Source organism: Tyto alba, unplaced genomic scaffold (genome assembly GCF_018691265.1).
Source record: "Tyto alba isolate M040663 unplaced genomic scaffold, T.alba_DEE_v4.0 Super-Scaffold_1000006, whole genome shotgun sequence".
NCBI lineage: Eukaryota > Metazoa > Chordata > Aves > Strigiformes > Tytonidae > Tyto > Tyto alba.
In genome coordinates, this window is record NW_024881272.1 from 19,591,189 (window position 1) to 19,612,494 (window position 21,306).

Here is a 21,306-nt window from a genome sequence, read left to right on the forward strand (position 1 = left end):
GCAGGAAAAAGCCGCTGGAGTAGAGGCTGTTTGGTATTTCGTAAGTGGTGCTCGCATGTAAGGCTTCACCTAGTCTTTAGCACTCCATCTAGGTTTTATGCTGTAATTGTTACCAGGATTTCTGAAAAACGGAGCAGAGACTTTCTGCTGAGATTTTCTTTTGTCAGTTCTCCAGCTCTGATCAGACCCCTGAGTAGCTCTGTACTCCTCGGATGACACATGCCTGGTCTTGGTGAATGCTTCAGGTAAGTAGCAATGGGTCAGATCCATCTGATCATGATAGTCAGATAAATTTGACTTTGTACCACCTCCTACATTTGTGCTCGGTTTTTCCTTCATGGCAAAACTGTGTGTACTCAGTCCTGCCCTTCGGGGTCAACAGGAGCCTCAGGGTTTTGGTATCGCTGCATTGGGTGTGAGGTGGTTCTTTGCCTTCTATGCTACATTTAAAAGAACAGCGCCAGGGGTTGCTGGAAGGAAGTGGCACATGCACCCGTCTGTACCGTCCTGATCTACTCCCAGAAGTTACTGCCGTTTTACCCGGGTTTTGCTTTTGTTTCCCAAAACGGGCCCGACGACGGACCTTCCGCTGGGCTCTTCGGGCAGCACGACCCCTCCCGCGGGCCGCCTGACGCGCCCCGCCTCGACCCGCATCGTGGCGGCGGGGGGGAGCCAAACCTTCGCACCTGGGAGAAAACAAACGCGGCGAGGGCCGCGTTCCCGCGCGGGGCGGGGCGGGGCCGGGCGGGGCGGGGCACGCGGGGCGGGAGCGGGCGGCGGCGCGGCGCTGCGGGGGCTGCCGGTGAGCGGGGCCGGGGCAGGGCCCCCCGCCTCCCCACGGCGGGGCGGGCGCGTCCCGGGGCCGGCGGCGGCGCGGCTGAGGGGCCGGGGATGGGAGCGGCTTCATCGCGGGCTTAATGAACTTCGGGATTTATTAACTCTTTTTCCCTTGTAGTCGGGCAGGAAGAAACTTTCCGCAGTTCGATTCAACTGCCTTTCACCCCCCCATCGCCGCGGCCTGCCCCTTGCCGGTGAGCTGGAAGCGGGGTCGCGCTCCGTCTCCTTGAGGGCTGGCTACCGCGGGGGGCAGCTCTGGCTACCGGGGAGGGGGGGTACAGCCCTGGCTACCGGGGAGGGGGGGGTACAGCCCTGGCTACCGCGGGGGGCAGCCCTGGCTACCGGGGAGGGGGGGTACAGCCCTGGCTACCGCGGGGGGCAGCCCTGGCTACCGGGGAGGGGGGGTACAGCCCTGGCTACCGGGGGGGGGGGGTACAGCCCTGGCTACCGCGGGGCTGCACCTCTGCGCTGTACACGCCTCTCGGCGTCTATAGCTATATAATGCGTGTCTCAAAATATAGCTGATTCCTACATATACATGTGGGAGTTTTGATATATTTGAAGCTTCGTTTGCACATCTCTGGATTTGCGTGCGTATCGCATCCTGCTCGGGGCACCGACAGCAAGCGTGTACCGCCTGGGGCTTGGCACAGGTTCTTTCATGGAGGTATTTTTTTAAGAGGTATCATCTGAATCTTTGCAATACACTGGAAAATACAATTATATTATTTTGCATTATATCTTTTGATTAGCTTTTTTCCTTAAGGGAAAAGAAAAATGCACTTCTGTACCTTTGTGTTTCCAGCAGACAGGTGAGTAGGTATGTTCTCACTTCTGTGATATGAATCTAGAAAAAGACATTTCTTGTTACAGGTTGGTAAAGTGCATTGTTGTAGCTTTGTTCTTTAAGCTGAATATGTAGTTTCTTGCACGTTCTTATGATCTAAGAGGTGTAGCAGGAAGTAAACGCAGATCCAGTTATGTGGTAAAAAATCTGATTTCACTAAGTTTATCTGTGTACTGAAAATTAAGTGAAATTAAAACAAAACAATTTTGCACAATCAGTAAAGAAGCAGCAGCTCTTACCAGCAAGGAAAGCTGAAAGATGTATTTGGCTTTTCGCAGAATGCCAGACTATAGTTTCACACAAGTTGGATTGACTGTATCCTTATCCTCCTGTGCTATGACTTAACTGTTTCAGAACATCCACCAGCATAGTCTTTATGCTATCAGGTAATAAAATAAAATCTCTGAAATAGAAAGTCTGACATCATAGAGAATATATTTTTCTTGGGTAGTAGTCTTAAAGATTCACGTACCTGGATTCTACTTTTAAGCCATTAGGTCCAATTCAGTGTGTCTAGCAAATGTTTATTGCAACCCACCATTTCTACCAGTTCCACTGAAATGTTTGCTTGCAAACCAGGGCTCTGTATCTGTCAACAGATCTGATACAGTCAGGTGGCTTGTTTTAATCAGAAGTGGTGTGATTCAGGTCCTCATCAGCTATGTTCTGAAAATAAACAGTAAAAGTTTACTTGGTTGTGCTTGTGCTGAAATAGTCTGTAATCACATTCTGTAGGTTTTATGAAAGAAAGCTGATTTGTTGAACTGTAAAATGGAGTTGATAGTGATCAATGAGCAGACCTAGAAGTTCTGCAGAAATGGAAAATTTAGTTTAGAAGCAGAACAGGTATTTTCTTCTAGGCATGTTTCACAACGTACAGGCTGTTTGAATGGCTTTTAAATACTTTAAATGCTGGGTCTGTTTCCGCATTATATGATGACCTGCCAGCTCTTTCCAGAACCACACTTAAAGGAGACTAAATGAAAGCTTTGCAGTGAAGTTTTTAGTTTGAACTCCATATATAGATTTAGTAAACCGTAATTTCAGAAAGTCTTAAATTACCAAAGTCTGAAGTCTAAACTTGTGGTAACTAGTGAGTTACTTAGTATCTGTCTCTAACAACTTTCTGCAGTGGATCAGAGCTTTAAAAAGCAATTTAGTGTAGTAGAGCAGCTTTGTACTAAAGGGATTTCAGGAGCTGGAGCCCGAACTTTGCAATACCTTGTTGTACGTGCCCCTGTATCTCAGTGCTTCCCAGTTCAGCTGCCTGTGCTGGTCTGCAGCGGCTCGCCGGGGCGCAGCTCTGTCACATACACAAACAGGGTGACACTTCTGTGCCCCAGCAGTGATTTTTAAGCCTCTTATCAGTCTGCGTGTACAGTGCTGTGGTCATGGCTGGCGGTACTACTTCCTCTCTCTGCAACTTAAATATTTAGTCTTGAGGTTCTACATTTTTGCTAGGCTTAATACTTTTAAGATCCTTTGTTTGTACCATAGAGCCTTGGTACTTTATGCAGGATGTATGATGAATAAGAAAACCTTAGGAGTTTCCACCACCGATATGTAAGAGGTGCCAAGTAATCATCTTGATTCCCTTTACCCCACTCCCTTCCCTTTTTGGTCCAGAAGATGATGCCACTAAAATGGACTATTACTGGAAATGACCAGAACTGTGGTGGAAGCATGAGCGCTGCTGTACTTTCCATCAAATTCACATTATGTAGATGAAGCGGGCTTGGTGTGGAAATGGATGTGGCACTCTGCTCTCCTTATTCTAAAAGGCATTGAAGACTGGGATAATGGGATAATGCTGCTCATGCATGCTTGATTTGAGTTCAGACAATTATCTGAAACTGGGGATACTTAAGTTACAAAGAAAAAATGTAGCCAAACACAACCAGAAGTAGATTCCCTTGCTAATAAATAAATTCTCTGGATTAAAAATTTACTTGTTGAGCCTTACAGTTTTTTATAATATTTTTTTTTCCAATTTGTAAAGCTGAATTTTGAAAATGGCCTTGAAATAGTATATTCTTAGTTCCTTGAAGTGGACCATGTAGCATGCTGTTCCAAGTACAGGCAGTGCTCACAGAATTCCCTTAATAAACAAAATGTAAAATGGTTACTTCTGAGATAATTTGTCTTTGTAAAACCTGATAAATGAATGTTGGCTTCCATTGCATCCCCTGATAGTACCATATAAAAAAAGCTGTGGTTTAGATTGAGATATTTGGGTATAACTTTGTGTTATTTATGTACTTCCTTTCAGTTTGTTTCTCTAGATTGGTTTTTGTTATAGTATCAATTAACTATTAAAGACAATTAAAAGTGAACCAGAGTACTTACCTCACAAAACTTCTTACAGTTACATATTAACATTTTTGGCCTCTGCTGTGTTACACACCCTTTTCTGCACTGGTATTTCTTTCTAAGCTGAGGTAGCCTGAAAGGGTTTCTTGGGTTACTGTGCAATCATTTGGCTGTGCCGTGCATGTATGCAGGGTGTGGAGGGGAACAAGGAACCGATTCCCTTTCTGAATTGGTACTACTTGTGTGTATAGCTTGGCTGCCCAGCACCCCAGCTCTCTTCTGCAGCCTGCAGCTTCCTCTCAGAGTGAGGTGAGAAAGAGACTTTTCAGTAACTAGAAAAGAAAAGCAGCACCAGTTGTTTACACAGAAGAAGAGGAAGGGACAGAGGGTGTTCGCATCTGCGGGTGGCACAGGGTGCAGGCAGGTAAGAGGACTGCTGTGCGGAGCCCTTGCCGAGGGCTGTGCGCTCTGCAAGCCTCCAGGCACTCCTTTCGTGGGACTGTATCAAGGGGCATCTGCTGCCTGTAGGGTAAGTTTGAAAAGCCTAAGCAGTATGTGCAGATAGTCAATTGCTGCTGCTTAATATTTCTCTGCAGTAGCAGTTTGAATGCAGAGAGTCTTTCAAGTGACTTGCCTCCTTGCCGTGCCACCAATGCCTGTGACCGGTCAGTGTGATAAACTCAGCTTTCCGAAGAGCAACTTCTGTAACAAGTTTCAAAATATCTTAGAGATCTGTATTTAATACCTCGTCTTTGCTAATGGAGAGGGGGAGGCAGGGAGGTGAAGTGCTCCGGCGTAGGCTGGCAGCCTGCCCACGTTGCAGGCTGAGCCTGGGCGCTGCTCGCTCCTGTGTGCTGTCCCACGGACACTGTACTGGCTTTGCCGTCTCTCCTTCTGTGCCAGGGTGTAACATTTTGGATGCTGGACCGCCCTGCATTTCTGCACAGAAGTCCCTGTGCCAGCTCAGAAAAAACAGCAGTAAACCAGTCCCGGGTTCTGTCCGGGCGAGCTCCCCTCGCCTCTCACTCAAGCTAACTTCCAGCCCTGCTACAGGGCTTCACTGCTAGAGTCCTCCTATAGATTCAGTCCTGCCCTACGGACTTTCCAGTCCAGCTGCAAACTCGGCTTGAATCCTCTCACAGTGGCTCACTGTGCCAGCCCGTGCATGTGTGCTCCCTCTCTCTTGCATTTACACGGGAGCGGAGCAGAAGCTATCAAAGTCCCCCAAACTGATGCCAACCCTTCAATAAGGTTGTGGCCAATGTAGTGAAACCTTTTGGTTTTTAATGGACAGGAAAGAGGCAAAAAACCACCGGGGTGTGTCATGAATCACATTATGGCTTGCAGGCTAAACTTTACAATGACCTTCTCATTAAAATACTACTTGAGTTTTCCTTCAGATATGTTTACATTAATGATAAGTAACTCAACTTAGAGCTGATTCACAGGCCGAATTTAATTTTGAATCAAAGCGACTTAAAAGGTAATTTTTAATCACAGTTTGGATTGGCAAAATCCTATATTTAAATAACTGATATTAAATTTCATTATAAATATACAGATTTTTATTAACTTTCTTGAAGCAAACTAGATTCTAATTGAATAACAACTATTGAAGCATGTTAGCTTGCAACTAGCTGAAGCTTTTGTCCAAAACATTATCTAGGTGGTGTTTCACTAACAATTTATTTAAGTAGCAAGTGCAATATATTTCTACATACTCACGCAAATTCTTTACTTTTATTTTAAGAATGGCGAAGAATATATTCTGACTTGATGCAAGTTGCACTTACATAGAGGAATTTGAAATCAATTCAATTATACAAGCTGTCTTTAAGACAAACAGAGCTCAAGATGTGCTGGATTGTGAAGAATTCTTAATGTATGCTTTTGCATTTGAAAGCAGTTTCACTGAACCAAATCTGCTGAGATTTTTGGAACAGATGATTTCTCCCACTCAAAGCTTATGTTTACTCAGAGTAGTAGAGGAAAACACACTTCACAGTCCATCAGTTTCTGATCTTTGTAGCCACTATTGGTTGAACTGAAATAATTAGATTGAAATAAGGAAAAGAAACTTTTTGACAAGTGTATTCTTTTGGCATTTGCAAAGTTTTTATTATTTGCTTGCGAGTGACTTGTGGCAAGCTAATATCTCAACCCATCTGTAGAGTATGCAATACGCGGTTACTGCTGCCAAGCTTTAGGAGATCTATATGGAGGGCTATACAGAGTGGCACTGAAGACGTGAGTAGAGATGGTTTGCTGTCCTTTCCCACCAAAAAAATGAGAAGTATCAAGCTTGTAAGAACCACTTTCAAAGCAAAAGAAGGCAATTCTTCGTGAAGCGAGTAGCAGAGCTGGGGATCTTGCCGCTGCAGGCTCTAGAAGACTTGTCTTTATAAGGCTGGGTTAACCAATTTAGCTGTTTTTATACTATTTCAGTTTCTATTATTTTAAAAACTTTTCTGAAAAATATTTTGCCTGTATTTTCAAATGTGTGTGTAGTTAATAAAAAAATCTGAGATATATAATACTTAAGGATGTGGGGTTTTGTTTTGTTTTGTTTTGTTTTTCTTTTTAAGTTTAAACCTGCCCTGATTAAGATAAATGTTGCTGATTTGACTGCAGAAGAGAAGATCTGGAGAATAAAGTCCTGCAATGTGTTAAACTGATATGTCAAGAAATATGGGATATCCTATCACACATCTCTCATGCCTGGTGTGGACTGGGGCAGGCCCACTGAGGATACAGCTGCACAGCTCTGTCACAGCTGCACAGCTCCCCTGAATGTCAGGCTCGTTCTGCTGGGAGGACTTAAAATGAAATGAGGGTGTGAAATAAACCACTGTCTGGAAGGACCCTGGCACGACAAGACAGCCAAGTGCTACATCTCTGCTCTGAAGGACTGGGATGCAAACGAGCTCCGGTTCAGCTACTGCTTTGATGCAGCTCCCATTTGGACGCCTCCAGAGTCTGCCCTGTGACCCTGAGACCTCAGCTGGATGCTTTTCTACTCCCTCTTGCCTTATCTCAACACCTCAAGACATCTCTTTCAAAAACATTTGCCATTTGAGCTCTGCCGTGTGACTGTGAGTGTTTGTTGTGATTATTTTAGTGGAAAATTACAGATGTGTGATTTTTTTTTTTTTTTCAGGTGCTACTTCAAAAGTCGATGGGATTTCAATAAGCTAAAGTATTTAGAATAAGTTCATAGTTGGTATTTTGAATTTCTTTAAGCTTGTTCTCCAGATGAGATGCAAAAAGTATCTGCAGACACTCTTCTGTCACTGCAAATAAAAGAGATTCATATGTTGAGTTGATTACACAGTAAGATACAACATGTTCAGGAAGTCTTCCCTATAATTTTCACAGATTTTTTTTTTTTTTTTCTGCCATTCTTACCCAAAATGCTGCTTCTATTTGCAGACATTTGGGCTGTTCTGTAAAAGCTTCATGTCAAGCTCAGCAAGTCCTTTACTGCTTTGGTGGGTAAGAACAGAGCCGTCTCAGTTGGGCAGGGTTCCCAGAACTCAGCTGCTTGAGTAGCAGTTGCTTGCAGCTCCTCAGGGACTTCTGGTCACTTACAGACGTAATTTGATTTTTGAGTACCTCCTAGGTGAGAAGGGGGAAGGTACTGACTGCCCAACTCCACCATATTGCCCTGAACAGGGAGCGGGAGGCACTGAATACTAGTTGAATCCTTACAGTGCATCTGAGTTGCCGAGGCTTTTTTATTTTTAGATGAAAGGATGCTCTGTAATACTTCAGCACAAGGGATGATTTACTTGTTTCCTTCCACTTCTTGTCCTTAAGTAGTTGTTCTTAGTTCTGACTATGTACTTGAGTTTGATGCTTTAAATAATATATTATTTTATAAAAGAAGTGGCTGCCTAGGTTCTTGAGGGTAATAAAATGGACAATAATGTCAAGTGGCCTGCTTTCACATGGGCTACTAGATGTAGGGTGGGAACCAAGAAAAAAAGGCCAAGGAGCTAGTTCAGTAAAATGAAATATTAAAAAACAAATTCACTTTGAAAATATTAATGATGGGATAGTGCAAGTTCATTTAAAATTAGATAATACAAATATTGCATGAGAGAAATAATGCAAGTAGCATAACTGAAATGACAGAAGACAAACCTTTTTATCTTAAAACTCTGAAGGAACCTTTAGTACAAATTTGGCTCGTTAGCCAGCCTGCTAGGGATTGCTTAATTTGCTTCCCAGTCCCTGGAGAGATGAGATACAACTGTTAAGTAACCACAAGGTAATAATAGACTAAGTGAACCTGATCTTTATCTGTGATCAATTTTAGCTGCAGAGTTGAAAAGCTTATGCTTTTTTGTATCTTTCTGCCTGTAACCAGTACTTCTAGGGGTTTTTTCTTTCTTTCTTTTCAGCCCTGCTCAGTCTATCACTCTGGCACTCGTGGCAGCCGGGGGCTCACAAGGTTTATAGCAGCTATTAGTGTTGCTGCCTCTCCTGCAGCTTTGTATCCTGATACTGCCTCCTCTCTGCCCTTAGAGTCAGGCACAGGTTTGCTTCTCTATATAATATCTAATGTGACTAGGATCTTGCGCCAAGGTTGGGTTGCTAGGTTTTGCTAAAACTATACAATATCTATTAATGAAGTGATTGTTAAAACCCTTATTTGGATACTGACAGCAAGTGAGAGGGCTAGTGATGATCAGACACAAACTCTTCCTACTAGGCTGTGAGACGCTGCACGGGGTCCGGTCACCATAAGTAATTGCTGTCAGAGCTGCCTGTGTAAATTAGTTTGAGTTCGGTTTGGTTCATTAATAAAGGCAGTAAAATTGCCAAGGCAGGTGACATTGACCTCACTGGAGTAGCTGGATTGTGATGTAATCTGGAACACAGACTTCCTCTTCTATCATGTCTGATAGCCCTGTGTCCAAAACAGTACTGACTAGGTATAAGAAAAAAACAGCACTACTGCTGTTGCTGGGGCTTGCTTTATCCTGGGGTTGGGTCAGGAACTGTGTTTTGGTTTTGAAGATAATTAGGCAGCATGGTGCTCACAGGGTTCTAGGTTGACAGCCCAATAACATAATCTCTGGCTTTACAGTAGTCAGATATGTAGAATGTGTTTTTCCCTTTTCAGCACACTTAAATCTGTAGCAGTAAATAACAGGCATGTGATCAGAACGTATATGCCTGTAGCATCTTATATACATACATGATTACATTTATTAATGTATAATTGAAAAAACAAAAAAATATTTTTCCAGTAATAGGTCTTTTATTGCTTAGTCAGTATAACGGAGGAGTTATGATTTATACTTCACTGTCCTGACTGGATACATTGAGAAATGGAAATAATGATGGATCTGTGGATCAAACATGGGATTTCACAGCAAGAATGGCTTGGATGTTGCTCAGATTTTCTTTGTGACCTCCAGAAAGTCACTTTTAACCTTCTAACTTCTGCTGTTGCCTGTACAGTATGACTGCTAGTGTGAAGGGACTGCTGGGGTTTTATAAGCGGGTAAGACTCCTGAAAATTCCCGATTCATCAAAGCATCATGCACTGCGGTTAGGCATGGTGACTGAAGCAAGAACCAATATTTTTAATTTTTAAAGATTTAAAGATTTTTAATCTTTCTTCCTTTTTTTTGCCTTTCACCTTTCCTAGGATGCAGGGGCTTTAATCCAGGATGAACGAATGCTACTATGATAAGCGCATGGACTTTTTTTATAACAAGACGAACACTGACACAGTAGATGAGTGGACAGGGCCAAAGCTTATTGTTGTTCTGTGTTTTGGGACATTTTTCTGCCTCTTCATTTTCATTTCAAATTCCCTGGTCATAGCAGCTGTAATCAAGAACAAGAGGTTTCATTTTCCCTTTTACTATCTCCTGGCCAATTTAGCAGCTGCAGACTTTTTTGCTGGAATTGCCTATGTATTCTTGATGTTCAACACTGGCCCAGTGTCTAAGACATTAACTGTTAACCGCTGGTTTTTGCGTCAGGGTCTTCTGGACACCAGCCTGACAGCTTCCCTGGTGAACCTCCTCGTCATAGCTGTTGAGCGGCACATGTCGATAATGCGGATGAAGATTCACAGTAATCTCACAAAGAAGAGAGTCACCTTTTTAATTATATCAATTTGGGCCATTGCTATTTTCATGGGTGCTGTTCCTACTCTGGGTTGGAACTGCCTCTGTGATATTACCGCCTGCTCATCCCTGGCACCTATTTACAGCAGAAGTTACTTGGTGTTCTGGAGCATCTTAAACCTAGTCGTCTTCTTCATTATGGTGGTGGTTTATATAAGAATCTACATGTATGTCCAGAGGAAAACTAATGTCTTGTCATCACATACTAGTGGATCCATTAGCCGTAGGAGAACTCCTGTGAAGCTTATGAAGACTGTCATGACTCTCTTAGGTAAGAGATTACAAGACATGGTATGTGAGACTGGCAGTGCCAATCAATGGGTTTGTGTGGTTTTTCTTTTTGATTTTTAAACAAAACAAAAAAAAAGCCAACCCCTTTAAAAGAAAACAAAACAAAACCCTCATTGAATTTGTAAGTGCTGGAGTAATTTAGTCTTCTGTCTGCTTTATGTAATGAAACAAGTGTTGCACCAAGCAGAAATGCAAAGTAGGGGACTGGTCAATGCAAAGAAGAAAAGTTTCTCTATTTGGTAGGCAGCTTCTTACAAAACACAAATTATCTACAGTTTTGTTGTGAAGGGTATGGCAGGAATACAAAATCACTTTGGAGGAAGGCTTGTGAAGATTCACAGCTACCTAGTAGAACACTTTCAAAATAATGATCTTTAATATCTGTATAAGGCCATGAATCCTATTGCTGAATGGGGATAGTTTTCTTGGCACTTCTTTCTCTTGGCTGTTTCTTAACAATATTAACTTCTTCCCCCTGGAAACTCATCTTCCCTGGGGAAAGGATAGGATGCCTAGTGGGTCTGTGACTTTGACAGAGGTTTGCTTTGCAAGGTGAGAGTTCACCCTTGCTCTGTGAAAATCACACAGTGCAAAGTACTTTCAGCTGATGATACTGTATGTCCTTGGATCTCTAGATCATAACATGAGATTTGACCTGGATTCTGCCCTAGAGACGCTGTTGATATTTGAGCAGCTCAAATCACATCATCATCTATCTAGTTGTGATGTGATGTAGATGCTTATTGAATTAGAGATGCACAAAGTGGATGATTGATCGTTGGAACAAAATACTAGCGGTAGCAATCAATTCTCCCCAGGAAGACTTGAATCTGAGTGAGATGTTTTGGGGAAGCCAGGCATCACATGAGCCTGGCTCGTGCAGCTCGCTCCAGGTGGAACTGGGAGAACACTGGGACATTTGTGAAGCTGGGCTTGGAATGTGGGCGACTCTAAAAGCACAAATATAGCTTTGCCACTCTGACTACTGTTCTGATGTTGTATGAGCCAGCACAAGAAAGCTGGAGCTTTTGGGAAAGGTCATGTCCATGTATACCTGGGACACAGTCCTGTTGTACTGCAGCATGGTACTACTAGAGAGGTCTTGGAGAAAAGTGTCGCTTTTAATGGAGGTAGGAGTTGCCAGGGTAGGAAGTTCAGGTCTGAGGACACTTTCTTCCCAGTGCAGCCTATGGATCTTTTTTGCACAGTCTGCTATCTGTTCCTCTTTCTTCCTTTTTTTTTTTTTTTTTTCCTCAAATAATAGTGCTGTCTATTTGGTAGACCTTCATCTACCAAACGATGTCTTAAAATGCTTTAGAAGCTGACATGAGTTAAACTTCACAGTGCCTGACTGTGGAAAAGAAAGTGGACTGATGGTTCAAGGAAGTACAAGGTTCTCACTAGTACTGCTGTGTCTTCTGAAGTTGGCTGGTCACTGCCAGAGCCTTTTCCTTCTAAACCCCTCCCCATTTTTCCCTTCTAAATCCCTCTGTAATTGTCCTTCATTTTTTCCCCCTTGTTTTTATGGCACCTATAGAGAGATAATGTGGTGGTTGTTCCTGTCCCCACCTTGACTTGCAGGGCCAAGATTCAATCTTTTACTCACCCTGAAGCTCTTGAGCAGTGAAACTTAAAGCATCCCCCTGGAAGGGGAAAATCCCTGCAGAAAACTTAATTGTTCCAAGCATGATCCTGCCCTAAAACATAAGCATCAGGTGGACTGTAGTTAACTGCTGCATTGAAATGAGGCAAAAAGAAAAAATACTTTTAAACGTCAGTTCTCTAAGCATTTCTATGCAAGGCAGAACTGCAGGCTGCTTTCTGGGAAATTGTGTGCAAATAAATCAACATGCAGAGCCCTGTCTAATTTATATGTCTATTTATATAATTAATATTACTTTAGTTTCGTATAAGCCAACATTGGCAGATGCTGAGTGAGTGTTGGAATAACACTGTTAGCTCTCGGTGCCACCCATGCCTGTTTGCAGGTCAGAGCAGAGAGGTGGTCTGCATGCTGGGGAGAGGACAGCCAGACAGCTGATGTGGGAGTTGGAAGGACAGGGACAGTGGCCGCTGTTTGCTAATCCCTCACCGTCCTTTAGCCTGTGGCAGGTTTTCAGTGCTCACCACAGCCGTGCTGCTGCGTGGAAGTAAACTCCATGCTACACTTCATTTTTAACTTATTCTTTCTTTTACTAGGGAGAGGGGCCTTAGGAATACAGGTTGATTTAAAGATCAGTATTAGCTTTCTTTTACTCGCAGAATATGGCTTTTCAGCCACCGGATTAAATGCTTTACCCAAATTATAGTTTAATGATACTGAGTGCTGGGCCAGGCAAATTTAACTTAGAAAGCCTGAGTGCTACTTTAGAGATTATAATTTTGTATATTTACTTTGCCAGTCAGAAACAAAACCAAAACAGAGCCTGCTTCCAAAGAAGTCAAATTAGTGTATGTGTTGATGGATGCAAGATCTACCTCAAACTCCTGTGTCAGAGGAAATCTATCTTGGCATGTCCCTTCATATCAACTCTCCAAATCTTGACTCTGAGAGGCTTTTTATAAATGTTTATTTCTAGGAATGAGAATTATATCTTTTAAAACAGCTTGAAATGTGCATTTCTGGCCAAGTCATTCAAGCCCACTGTGTAAAATATATTAGAAACTGAACAACTACATTTTCTGGGCTTTCTGATTACCAAAGATGTCACCAATGGATACTTCTAAAATTGTGCTTACATCCACTGATGCAACAACTGATAGCTGTATGCAGCATGTGGATTTTGCTAGAGGCAGTAATTTCTAATGGCTTGTTTCAAAACACCAGAAGATGTTTTGGAGTATGTACCTAATATGGCCTTAACTAAAAATGATTCCAGGATGCCCCGTGGCTGGATGAAGCATGGTGAAAAGCAGAGTTCTTGTTAATGTCCTCTGTTGGTTTTATGGGAGGTTCAGGATAAAATCCTGCTGCCCCACTGCTGTGTGGAAGGAGGCTGTGTGTGTCTAGGTGCTGCTGTCGTGCTGCTCCTTCCATCTGCTGCCTCCTCTGTTTTTGGGGAGGCTGGGCCTGTGGCTGGCTGCCCTTCCAGTAAAACACCACTGTGGCCTCTGTGCAGAGTTCTCCTGTGGTCCTACAGTTAAGAGTTGGGGGAATCTGGGTTTCGGTTTGACTTCATGGGTTCATGGTGACCGCAGCTGCAGGTGGCTTTCTGCACCACTCTGTTCGGCTTTGATGGCCCCTTCCAGAGGCTGGGACTCAGGTTGCTGTCATCAGCTGTTTTTTATCATAACCCTTAAAATGTTGTATCACAGGACAGGAGCAGCTGAAATGGCTTTTCCTTTGGTATCCTAAACCGTAGGAAGTTATCTGGTTGAAACTGGAAGATGGCAAACCTAACAAAAGGGGCTAAAATCCTCTTAGAGTAGCCTTGTGGTGGAGTCCTTGCTGAGCCTGTGACTGTAGCTTTGAAGAAGGGTGGCTGCAGGTGTGTGGGTACGTGATTTTCAGGTGGTGTGTATGTGGTAGCTCATCTGAACTCGGCAGTGACATTCCTGCTGAAATAGCAACTTTGGAGTGGATGATTTTCAGTTTTACTGAGTTTATAGTTTAATTGGTAACTTGCTGTTTTAACTCAGGCGCACATGTGGCAAAGGCAACTGGAAGCTATTGCGCTTTTTTTTTTCTCAGCATTGGCATGCTCAGGGTCAGCTTTGATGTGCAGTTTTACAACATGATGCTGCCAAAACATCAGTAGTCCTTCCAGGTATATAGGATTTAACTTTCAAGCAGAGATAATGTAATCTATAAGAAAATGTATGTTTAAATCTAGTGGAAAATCCTCAAACTGACCTTGAGACATTGTGATACCTGACCTCCCATGACCTGGTGGGAAGACTCAGCTGTTCTGATTCATGTTGCAGCCAGGGTATATTTCATGTAACTTCTGTGAATTTTAGAGAGTCCCAGAGATTAAATTCTTCTTGGTGTGTGGCACCTTGTCAGGGAGAGGAGCTCCTATGGGATAAAAAGTCTGCAAACAAGAGAATCACGAAAGGGCCAAGACAAAGGTATATATTTATATTTAACCATGGTTCCCTCTGAAAGCTCTGTAGTAAAAATAGCACAACCCAAGTAAGGCTGCAAGTTTGGGCCATGCCTCACTTTCATCTCTGTGGTGCTAAGAGCAGGGTGTGAATCTCTTGTCTTGTCTCCATACACTACAAAATGTATTTTTGATGGAGTCAAATCAACAGCCCAATGAAAGTATTTCCCAGAAACTGACACTGTCACTGCATTGCCCCTATCCTTGTCTTCAATCATGGGTTATAGAGATGTGTAGAAATGTACAGAGATGTCTGCAGGTGTCTCTTACCTTGCCTGACTTTGCCACTCAAGCCTTTTAGGGTTTTGCCCGCTTAGGTAGACAGGGATATATCCTGGGAGTTCACGGACCAGTGCTGCCTGCGAGCTTGGGGTTTTGTTTGAAGCAGTGATTTCTGTGTCTTTTGCTAAATGTGGCTTTGGGGTCTGTTTCATTCTGTGAAAGCAGGGTTGGACCTTGCATACTTTGTGGTACACATGGTCAAAATGCTATCTGTGCTTGTTCTAAGGAGGGTTTGTTCCCACCTTAATTTCTGTATGGAGCTGGTGTGTTGGCGACTTTGCCAGTGACCCTTGGTGGCTAGCACAAGCTCTCTGTCCAAATACTTACTGAGACACTCAGCTAGACATAGTAGCGCTGTCTGGGTGGCCTGGTTCCAGTGCTTGTTAAAACAGATGGGATTTACTGGTGAACCCCAGGACAATAAATTGGTACCATGTTTTTTCCATTATAGACTGTATGAGAGTTGGTGTCACAACTGCTTACTCAGCACGTTGGAGCCAAACCAGTGTGTAATATAGAGACTGACCAAACAAAACAAGTGTCACGGTAGCAGCTTGCAGCTCCTTGGCAATGGAGGAATAACTTTATATACCATTATGGCCTGCCCATCAGATGGGCACTGTGTCCATTAAAGTCCTAGGTGGGGAGAAGTGTCCAGTGCTGCTGAAACCAGCCTGTGTGCCCAGCACAGCCCATGGGATGCCCACGGTGCTGCCGAGTCCTGGCTCCAGTGCTGCCTGGGTCCTGCCGTGGGCCAAGCTACCCTCCCACTACTTGCTTGCACAGCTCAGACATGGGAAAACCAGCTTTACAAAAATGAGCTGGACTTTCTTTCCCTACCAAAATTGTTAAACAGACACCAACACACCCAGAAGAGCATTTTAAGATATAGCTGCTATCATCCTTATTTGTTTGATTATTTTTTCTAAGCCCAAAAAAGGGGAAACTGCTGTTATAAATGATTGGAATTTCCTCAGTACGTTGTTCAAACTTTGACTGTTATGCAAAGTTGTAATTTTCTATTTCTGTATGTCAGACAGCAATTGTGGCTTGTGCTAAGTTAGTATTATCATACATATGGCTACTCCTTCCTTGGGCTCAAGGCGAGGGATGATGGGCTGCGGTGCCGGGGGTGGGGTGGGGGGAGGCAGGAGGGCAGATAGGGCAGTTCAGGGCCCCTCCCAAGCTCATGGCCAAGGGCTGCATTTGGTTCTGATGTTCCCCCTCCCCACCAGTCCTGCCCACACCCCTCCTTTATGGTGGGGATGTTCAGTAACATGGAAAGATGCAAATGCAATATGGAACTTCCTAGCTGTGGTTTTTATGCTTTCTTCATGCTGTCTTCACTCTGAGATCTCTTCTCCCTTGTTCCCCCCCCCCCTTTTTTTTTTTTTTTTTTTTTTTTGAGGGGCTGGTGAGAGAGGAATGTGTTGTCCTAATTTGTCTCTTTCAGCTTTTATTGTCATCTTGTGTCTCACTTCTTCCTCACAGGGGCTGTTGTCATTCCTGCCTTGCAGCTGAAACATGAGAACTCTGCTGCTCCTGGGCTTGTCCTGTGGTTTCTTGCTATGTTTTGGGGAAATGCCTCTCTTGGGGAGTTTTCTTGTTCTGCTATCACTACACTCTTCCTTCCTTATCCTTCTTGTCTTTTTTCTTTTGCTTTTCATCCCGTTCTTTGGTTCTTTGCTTCATTTCTTTGCCCTGACTGCTACATCCTTTGGTTCATCTTTGCTAATTCATGTTTTTTGTTTTTTGTTTTTTTTTTTTTGTTTTTTTTCTTCTTTTCATTTACAACTGAATTTGTTTCCTGGATCCGAGTTGTTGAGTCTCAAGCACCCAGCACACACAGCCCAGGAGGGAGCAGTGGAGGGAGGTGTGGTGCTGCAGCTCCGGCCGGGGAGCCGGCGGTGCGTGTGTGCCGCAGACAGTGCCGCGTGTCCTACGGCAGCTGCAGGGTTTCAGGCCGGGACATGTTTAAACCGTGTGACTGACTCTTGTTTTATGAATCGGGCAGTGTGTGCCCATAGCTCTGCAAAGTCAGCGGTAGTGTGATAGAGGACATGGCTCTTCTTTGGATCATGCTGTGGAAAAGGGCCCTGGTATCTTCTCCTCCAGCATACGAGAGAGAGGTGAAGAGAGGAAGTCTGAATTTAGAGCACCAGTTCTCGGCTGATAAATGCTCTGGACCTCTTGTTTATTTATCAGCGTGGACAAATCACTGCTGTAATGACCTTTCCCCACTTATGTTAGAGCTGATGCTGTCAGCAGCTGGATTCTTGTTCCCTGCAGACTTCTGAGACCTGCCCTGCCTTGCGCTCAGGGTTTGGCAGAGAAGCTGTAGTAGATATAATTTTGCTACTGTCATTAGAATTTTGTCCTCTTCTGATTTTATAATTTTTGTGTAGAATTTTGATGAACCCAATATTTTTTTAAGATACAAAAAAACCCACCCAAACCACTAGGAGTTTGAAGTATTTATTTATTTATTTTAATCTCCTTTGTTTATAGGTGCCTTTGTTGTCTGCTGGACCCCTGGCTTGGTTGTCTTACTGCTTGATGGTCTGAACTGCACCTACTGTGGGATTCAGAATGTTAAAAGGTGGTTTCTTCTCCTGGCCCTGTTGAACTCTGTCATGAATCCAATAATTTATTCATACAAAGATGATGAGATGTGGGGTACCATGAAAAGGATGATTTGCTGCTCGTCTGAGGATAAGAGCCAGGACAAACGCTCATCACGGATTCCCTCGACAGTTCTCTGCAGGAGCACAGATACCTCAGGGCACTACATTGAAGATGGCATTATTCAAGGCACAATTTGTGGAAAAGGAGATCTTGGTGACAAAGGAAACTCCTGAGCTATTCAAGGGACTGACTTGGCTGGAAAAGGAGAGGGGGAAGGGAGAAGTTTTGTAACAGAAGATTGACTGGCAAAGCTAGTAAACAATATATCCACTTTGTTCCAGAGCCTAAACTTCAGTGTTAACAAAAGTTCTTATAAATAATTGCCTGATGGAAAAACACTTTGTAATGAAGAAAACTTTCTGTGCTGCCATCTTTCTCCTTTTTTTCCTTTTAAGTACATGAAATTGTTTTTTCATATGAATGGAATAAATACATCTCAGAGACTTCTTGTGCATGGCAACAAAATGTAAGCAACGTAGTAAGAGCCTCCTTAAGTTCCTACAGAGAGAACTCATCTGGCTCAATGTGCAGGCTTAGCATCCATCGAGTATTTGTGCTTTGAACAGTTTCTGTGCATCTTGAGGAGCTTCATAGGCTTGGTTGGACAGAATTGTGACCTGTTTTCTTGGTTTACGAAATTAATGAAATAGTTCATACTTATCTTCTCTCTTCCTCCTCCTTATCTTGTTTTCAAAGTAGGTAGTTTGATGGTTAATTAAAGCTGTGCCAGAAACCTGGCTGTGATGGGAAGCCCACACCAGACAGCAGTGTGTGTGAGCATGTCCGACCATGGATTGTCAGGATCTGAGAGTACAAAAAGCACAAAAGCCATTATCACTTCCATAGTGGGATGAATGCTGCAAGGAGATACATTGTACTCTCTGCTGCTGTTGTGTATGCAGATGTTGAGGGTAGATTAACAGAAGAGCAGTGTGGCTGTGTTCATTATGCTTATTTCTTACTTTCCCAGATAACATCAAATGGGTGTGTTCACCCCTCTTTAACTGCTGTGTCACTAAGAGAAATTAAATCCAAAACTCTGTTTTAAGAGGGTGAACTTTTAAGGGAAGTTTAAATATACATATATACAGGTTCAATCAAGCTATTTAAAATAGAAATTAATTTACAGGAAAAAAGCCTGAAACCAACCTAAACCCCTACAAGACTGCAGAATGAACTGATTGTCTAACCTTGTCTGGACCACATTTAACCTCTGATTAGCAAGTAGATCTTTCTAGAAAGTACTTGGGAAAGAGGCCATGGAACAGCAAGCAATGAAGGGCTTTCAGCATTGTGACTGAACAAGTCCAGTGCCAATACAGCCACAGCCCAAAAAGCTGGAGTTTTGACTTATGGAGGATACTCTAATGGAGGATCCAGCAATTTAAAGCTGTAGGGCAAAGTTTTTAAATTTAACTTTTAAATTAAAAATTGGGATGTAGATTTCTCAGTACTCTAAAAACCTGGCTCCTGCTGTCTGGTTTCAACAGCAGTGAGTTTCCTGCTACCTGTCTTAATTTCAAGAGGAGTTACCTGTGCTGTGCCCTAGAGAAGGTCTGATCCCTGGTATTAAAGCAGGTGACCACAACCAGAGGTCACTTTGGAAAATTTTGGAAGTTTTGAATACTTGGAATTGTTGGAGAACACCACCAAGAGCGTGTTGTATGAGGCTGAAAGATAAAGATCAGCTGTGATTTGGTCAAATTCTTCATTTGGTACAACTTGCATGTGGATACCTGGACTGTGTTGGTCAAAGCAGAACCAGTACCTGGCTCAAAGGCCAAGTTGCAGTGTTGTAGAAGGCACTGGGAGTTTAGCTTACGAACACAGCAAGCCCCTGTTCAGAGAGCTCTCCCATAACATGCTACCTTGTAGGGATACAGCCTAACATTTCAAGGTAGATGCTGTATTTGAGTAATGCTAAAAATGTTTACACATTTTTTTTGCCGTTATAATGCAATGTTCTTGTGCAAATACTACTTCATTAGTTTGGTGTTTTGAAAAGCATGTAAAGTGGTGCTTTCTAGAGCTGGTGACATTGCAAAGGCATAGCATGCAAGCATTCCTGTCCCTACAGCTACCTGCAGTGCAGTTTGTGTTAACTGGGCTGAAGCTTCGTATACAAAGCTAATGAAAAATAAAATGCTACTTCAAAATAAAATATTTGTTTTGTTTCCTATTTGGATGGTGAATGAACACTACTTGGCACAACAATCAGCAGTAAATGGCTACTGTTGCTCCTGCTCATTTCCACAGATCCATCCAAGCTAGAACTGATCAAACTGCAGATAAAAATGAAGATGAGGAAATGTTGTTTCATGTTACTAAGAGGTGGTATGGAGGGAGGGATATTTTAATGAAATTTTCATGTTTACTAGCAATGCTAGGCAGTGTAACACTTGGTTGAATCAGGCCCTGAAGGGAGCTTGGATAAAGATCTGGAACATCTGCAGCAGTGGAGAAAACACTACATCTCTCCTGCAGAGCCTGGGATTCAGCCTCCAAAATAACCACATGTTGATGATTTTTCCATTTAAGCAGGAAAAGGTGACTTCTGTAAAGGTAAAGGACTGCATTGTTTGTAGAGCACCTCATACATTGGACTGCTGGTCTGGATTAAGATCTGAAAGGTATTATCCATCATTCAGCTGCAGGTAAGTGCGAGGATTTGAGGTCTGTGCTTATTCTTTCTCTTGTCTCACTTAAGAAAAGAAAATCAAAAACCCACAACACTACAAACCCCAAAATGAATAAATCAGTCCCTAAAAGCTTGCAAAATAATGCTCTGTGAATAGTGTTATTTGCAGTGACATGCCCTCTATTTTGGCGTGATGCTTCCCTTGGAGCTGCTACTTCATTTTCTACTACTATAAACTACAACGTGACATGACTGGAACAGGAAACTGATCTTGCATCAAACTTTCCTACAAATTGCTACAGCGGAGACAGTATAATGTTTCCTATATCAAACTGTCTAAACATCCAGCTACTCATGTAGCAGGGAATTTCTTTTTAACTCCATAAACATTTATCAGAATAGTTTGTCTCAAGGAAAACATTAAAGCTCTATTTGTACTTGAGTAAAAAAAAAAAAAAAAAAAAAAGGCAAAGGGCAGTTGACGAAGGCAAGTTCTATGGAGTTTCCTTGTTCCCTTTTTCACTGGTAGCTTAGAATAACAGGTATCAGTGTCTGTTGACTTTGCATGTGCCTGATCCTATTTATGTATGCCAGCATACTGATGCATGAGATGAAATTCATTCTTTTGGGAACACCCACAGAAACCTGAGGACTAATTCTTAGGCAGCAGAGGAAGGAAAGGGTAGAGTTACCATTAGGTTGGATAGTTATAAGGTTTTGTATGTTCCTGGTGATGCTGGAGGCCTTTCTGGGTCTTGAGAGCATCTTGAGAGCTGCTGTATTGCAGTAAGTATCAAGCAGATACTTCTAATACAACATGTTTACAGTAATTATAGTTTGAAAACTTCTGTGATATTCTCCTCCTTTTTCCTTCTCCAGCTGCTTGTCTCCCAAACCACAGCTGCTCTTTCAGTTGATCAGTGGGTCCAGGAAGAAATGCTCCATGGTTTTTCCCAGGGCAAAGATGTATGGCCTGTCCTCCGTGGATAGCTCTCCCATAAAGCACGTGTGGTCACGATCATTAGAGATGCTTTTCAGAGAATTATTATTATTAGAAGCCGGGAACAATGGGCTTTTATTTTACACGATAGATCTTTTGAATCCTTCTGGATAAGCAGTTAGACTGATCATTGTTTAATAACTGTGTGCGTGGGAGAGAAGTTT

General features: G+C 42.9%; 1 protein-coding gene across 2 annotated transcripts; it reads left to right on the plus strand.

Annotated features, from left to right (window-relative positions):
• Positions 1–877: 877 nt before the first annotated feature.
• Positions 878–19,665, plus strand: LPAR3 (lysophosphatidic acid receptor 3). Of its 2 annotated transcripts, XM_042807373.1 has the most exons (4): positions 878–1,031; positions 6,626–7,086; positions 9,654–10,411; positions 17,328–19,665. In XM_042807373.1, the coding sequence occupies exons 3-4, from the start codon at positions 9,676–9,678 to the stop codon at positions 17,675–17,677; spliced, it is 1,086 nt and encodes a 361-aa protein (XP_042663307.1). In that variant the 5' UTR covers positions 878–1,031; positions 6,626–7,086; positions 9,654–9,675; the 3' UTR covers positions 17,678–19,665. The 2 variants fall into 2 exon arrangements, with proteins under 2 accessions (XP_042663307.1, XP_009971387.1); XM_009973085.3 differs by lacking the exon at positions 878–1,031 and having other exon boundaries at positions 6,602–7,086.
• Positions 19,666–21,306: the final 1,641 nt, after the last annotated feature.

Coding starts and splice junctions, on each gene's coding strand:
- LPAR3 (XM_042807373.1), top strand. CDS start 9,676: ATGAACGAATGCTACTATGATAAGCGCATGGACTTTTTTTATAACAAG. Junction 10,412..17,327: donor GACTGTCATGACTCTCTTAG/GTAAGAGATTAC, acceptor CTTTGTTTATAG/GTGCCTTTGTTGTCTGCTGG.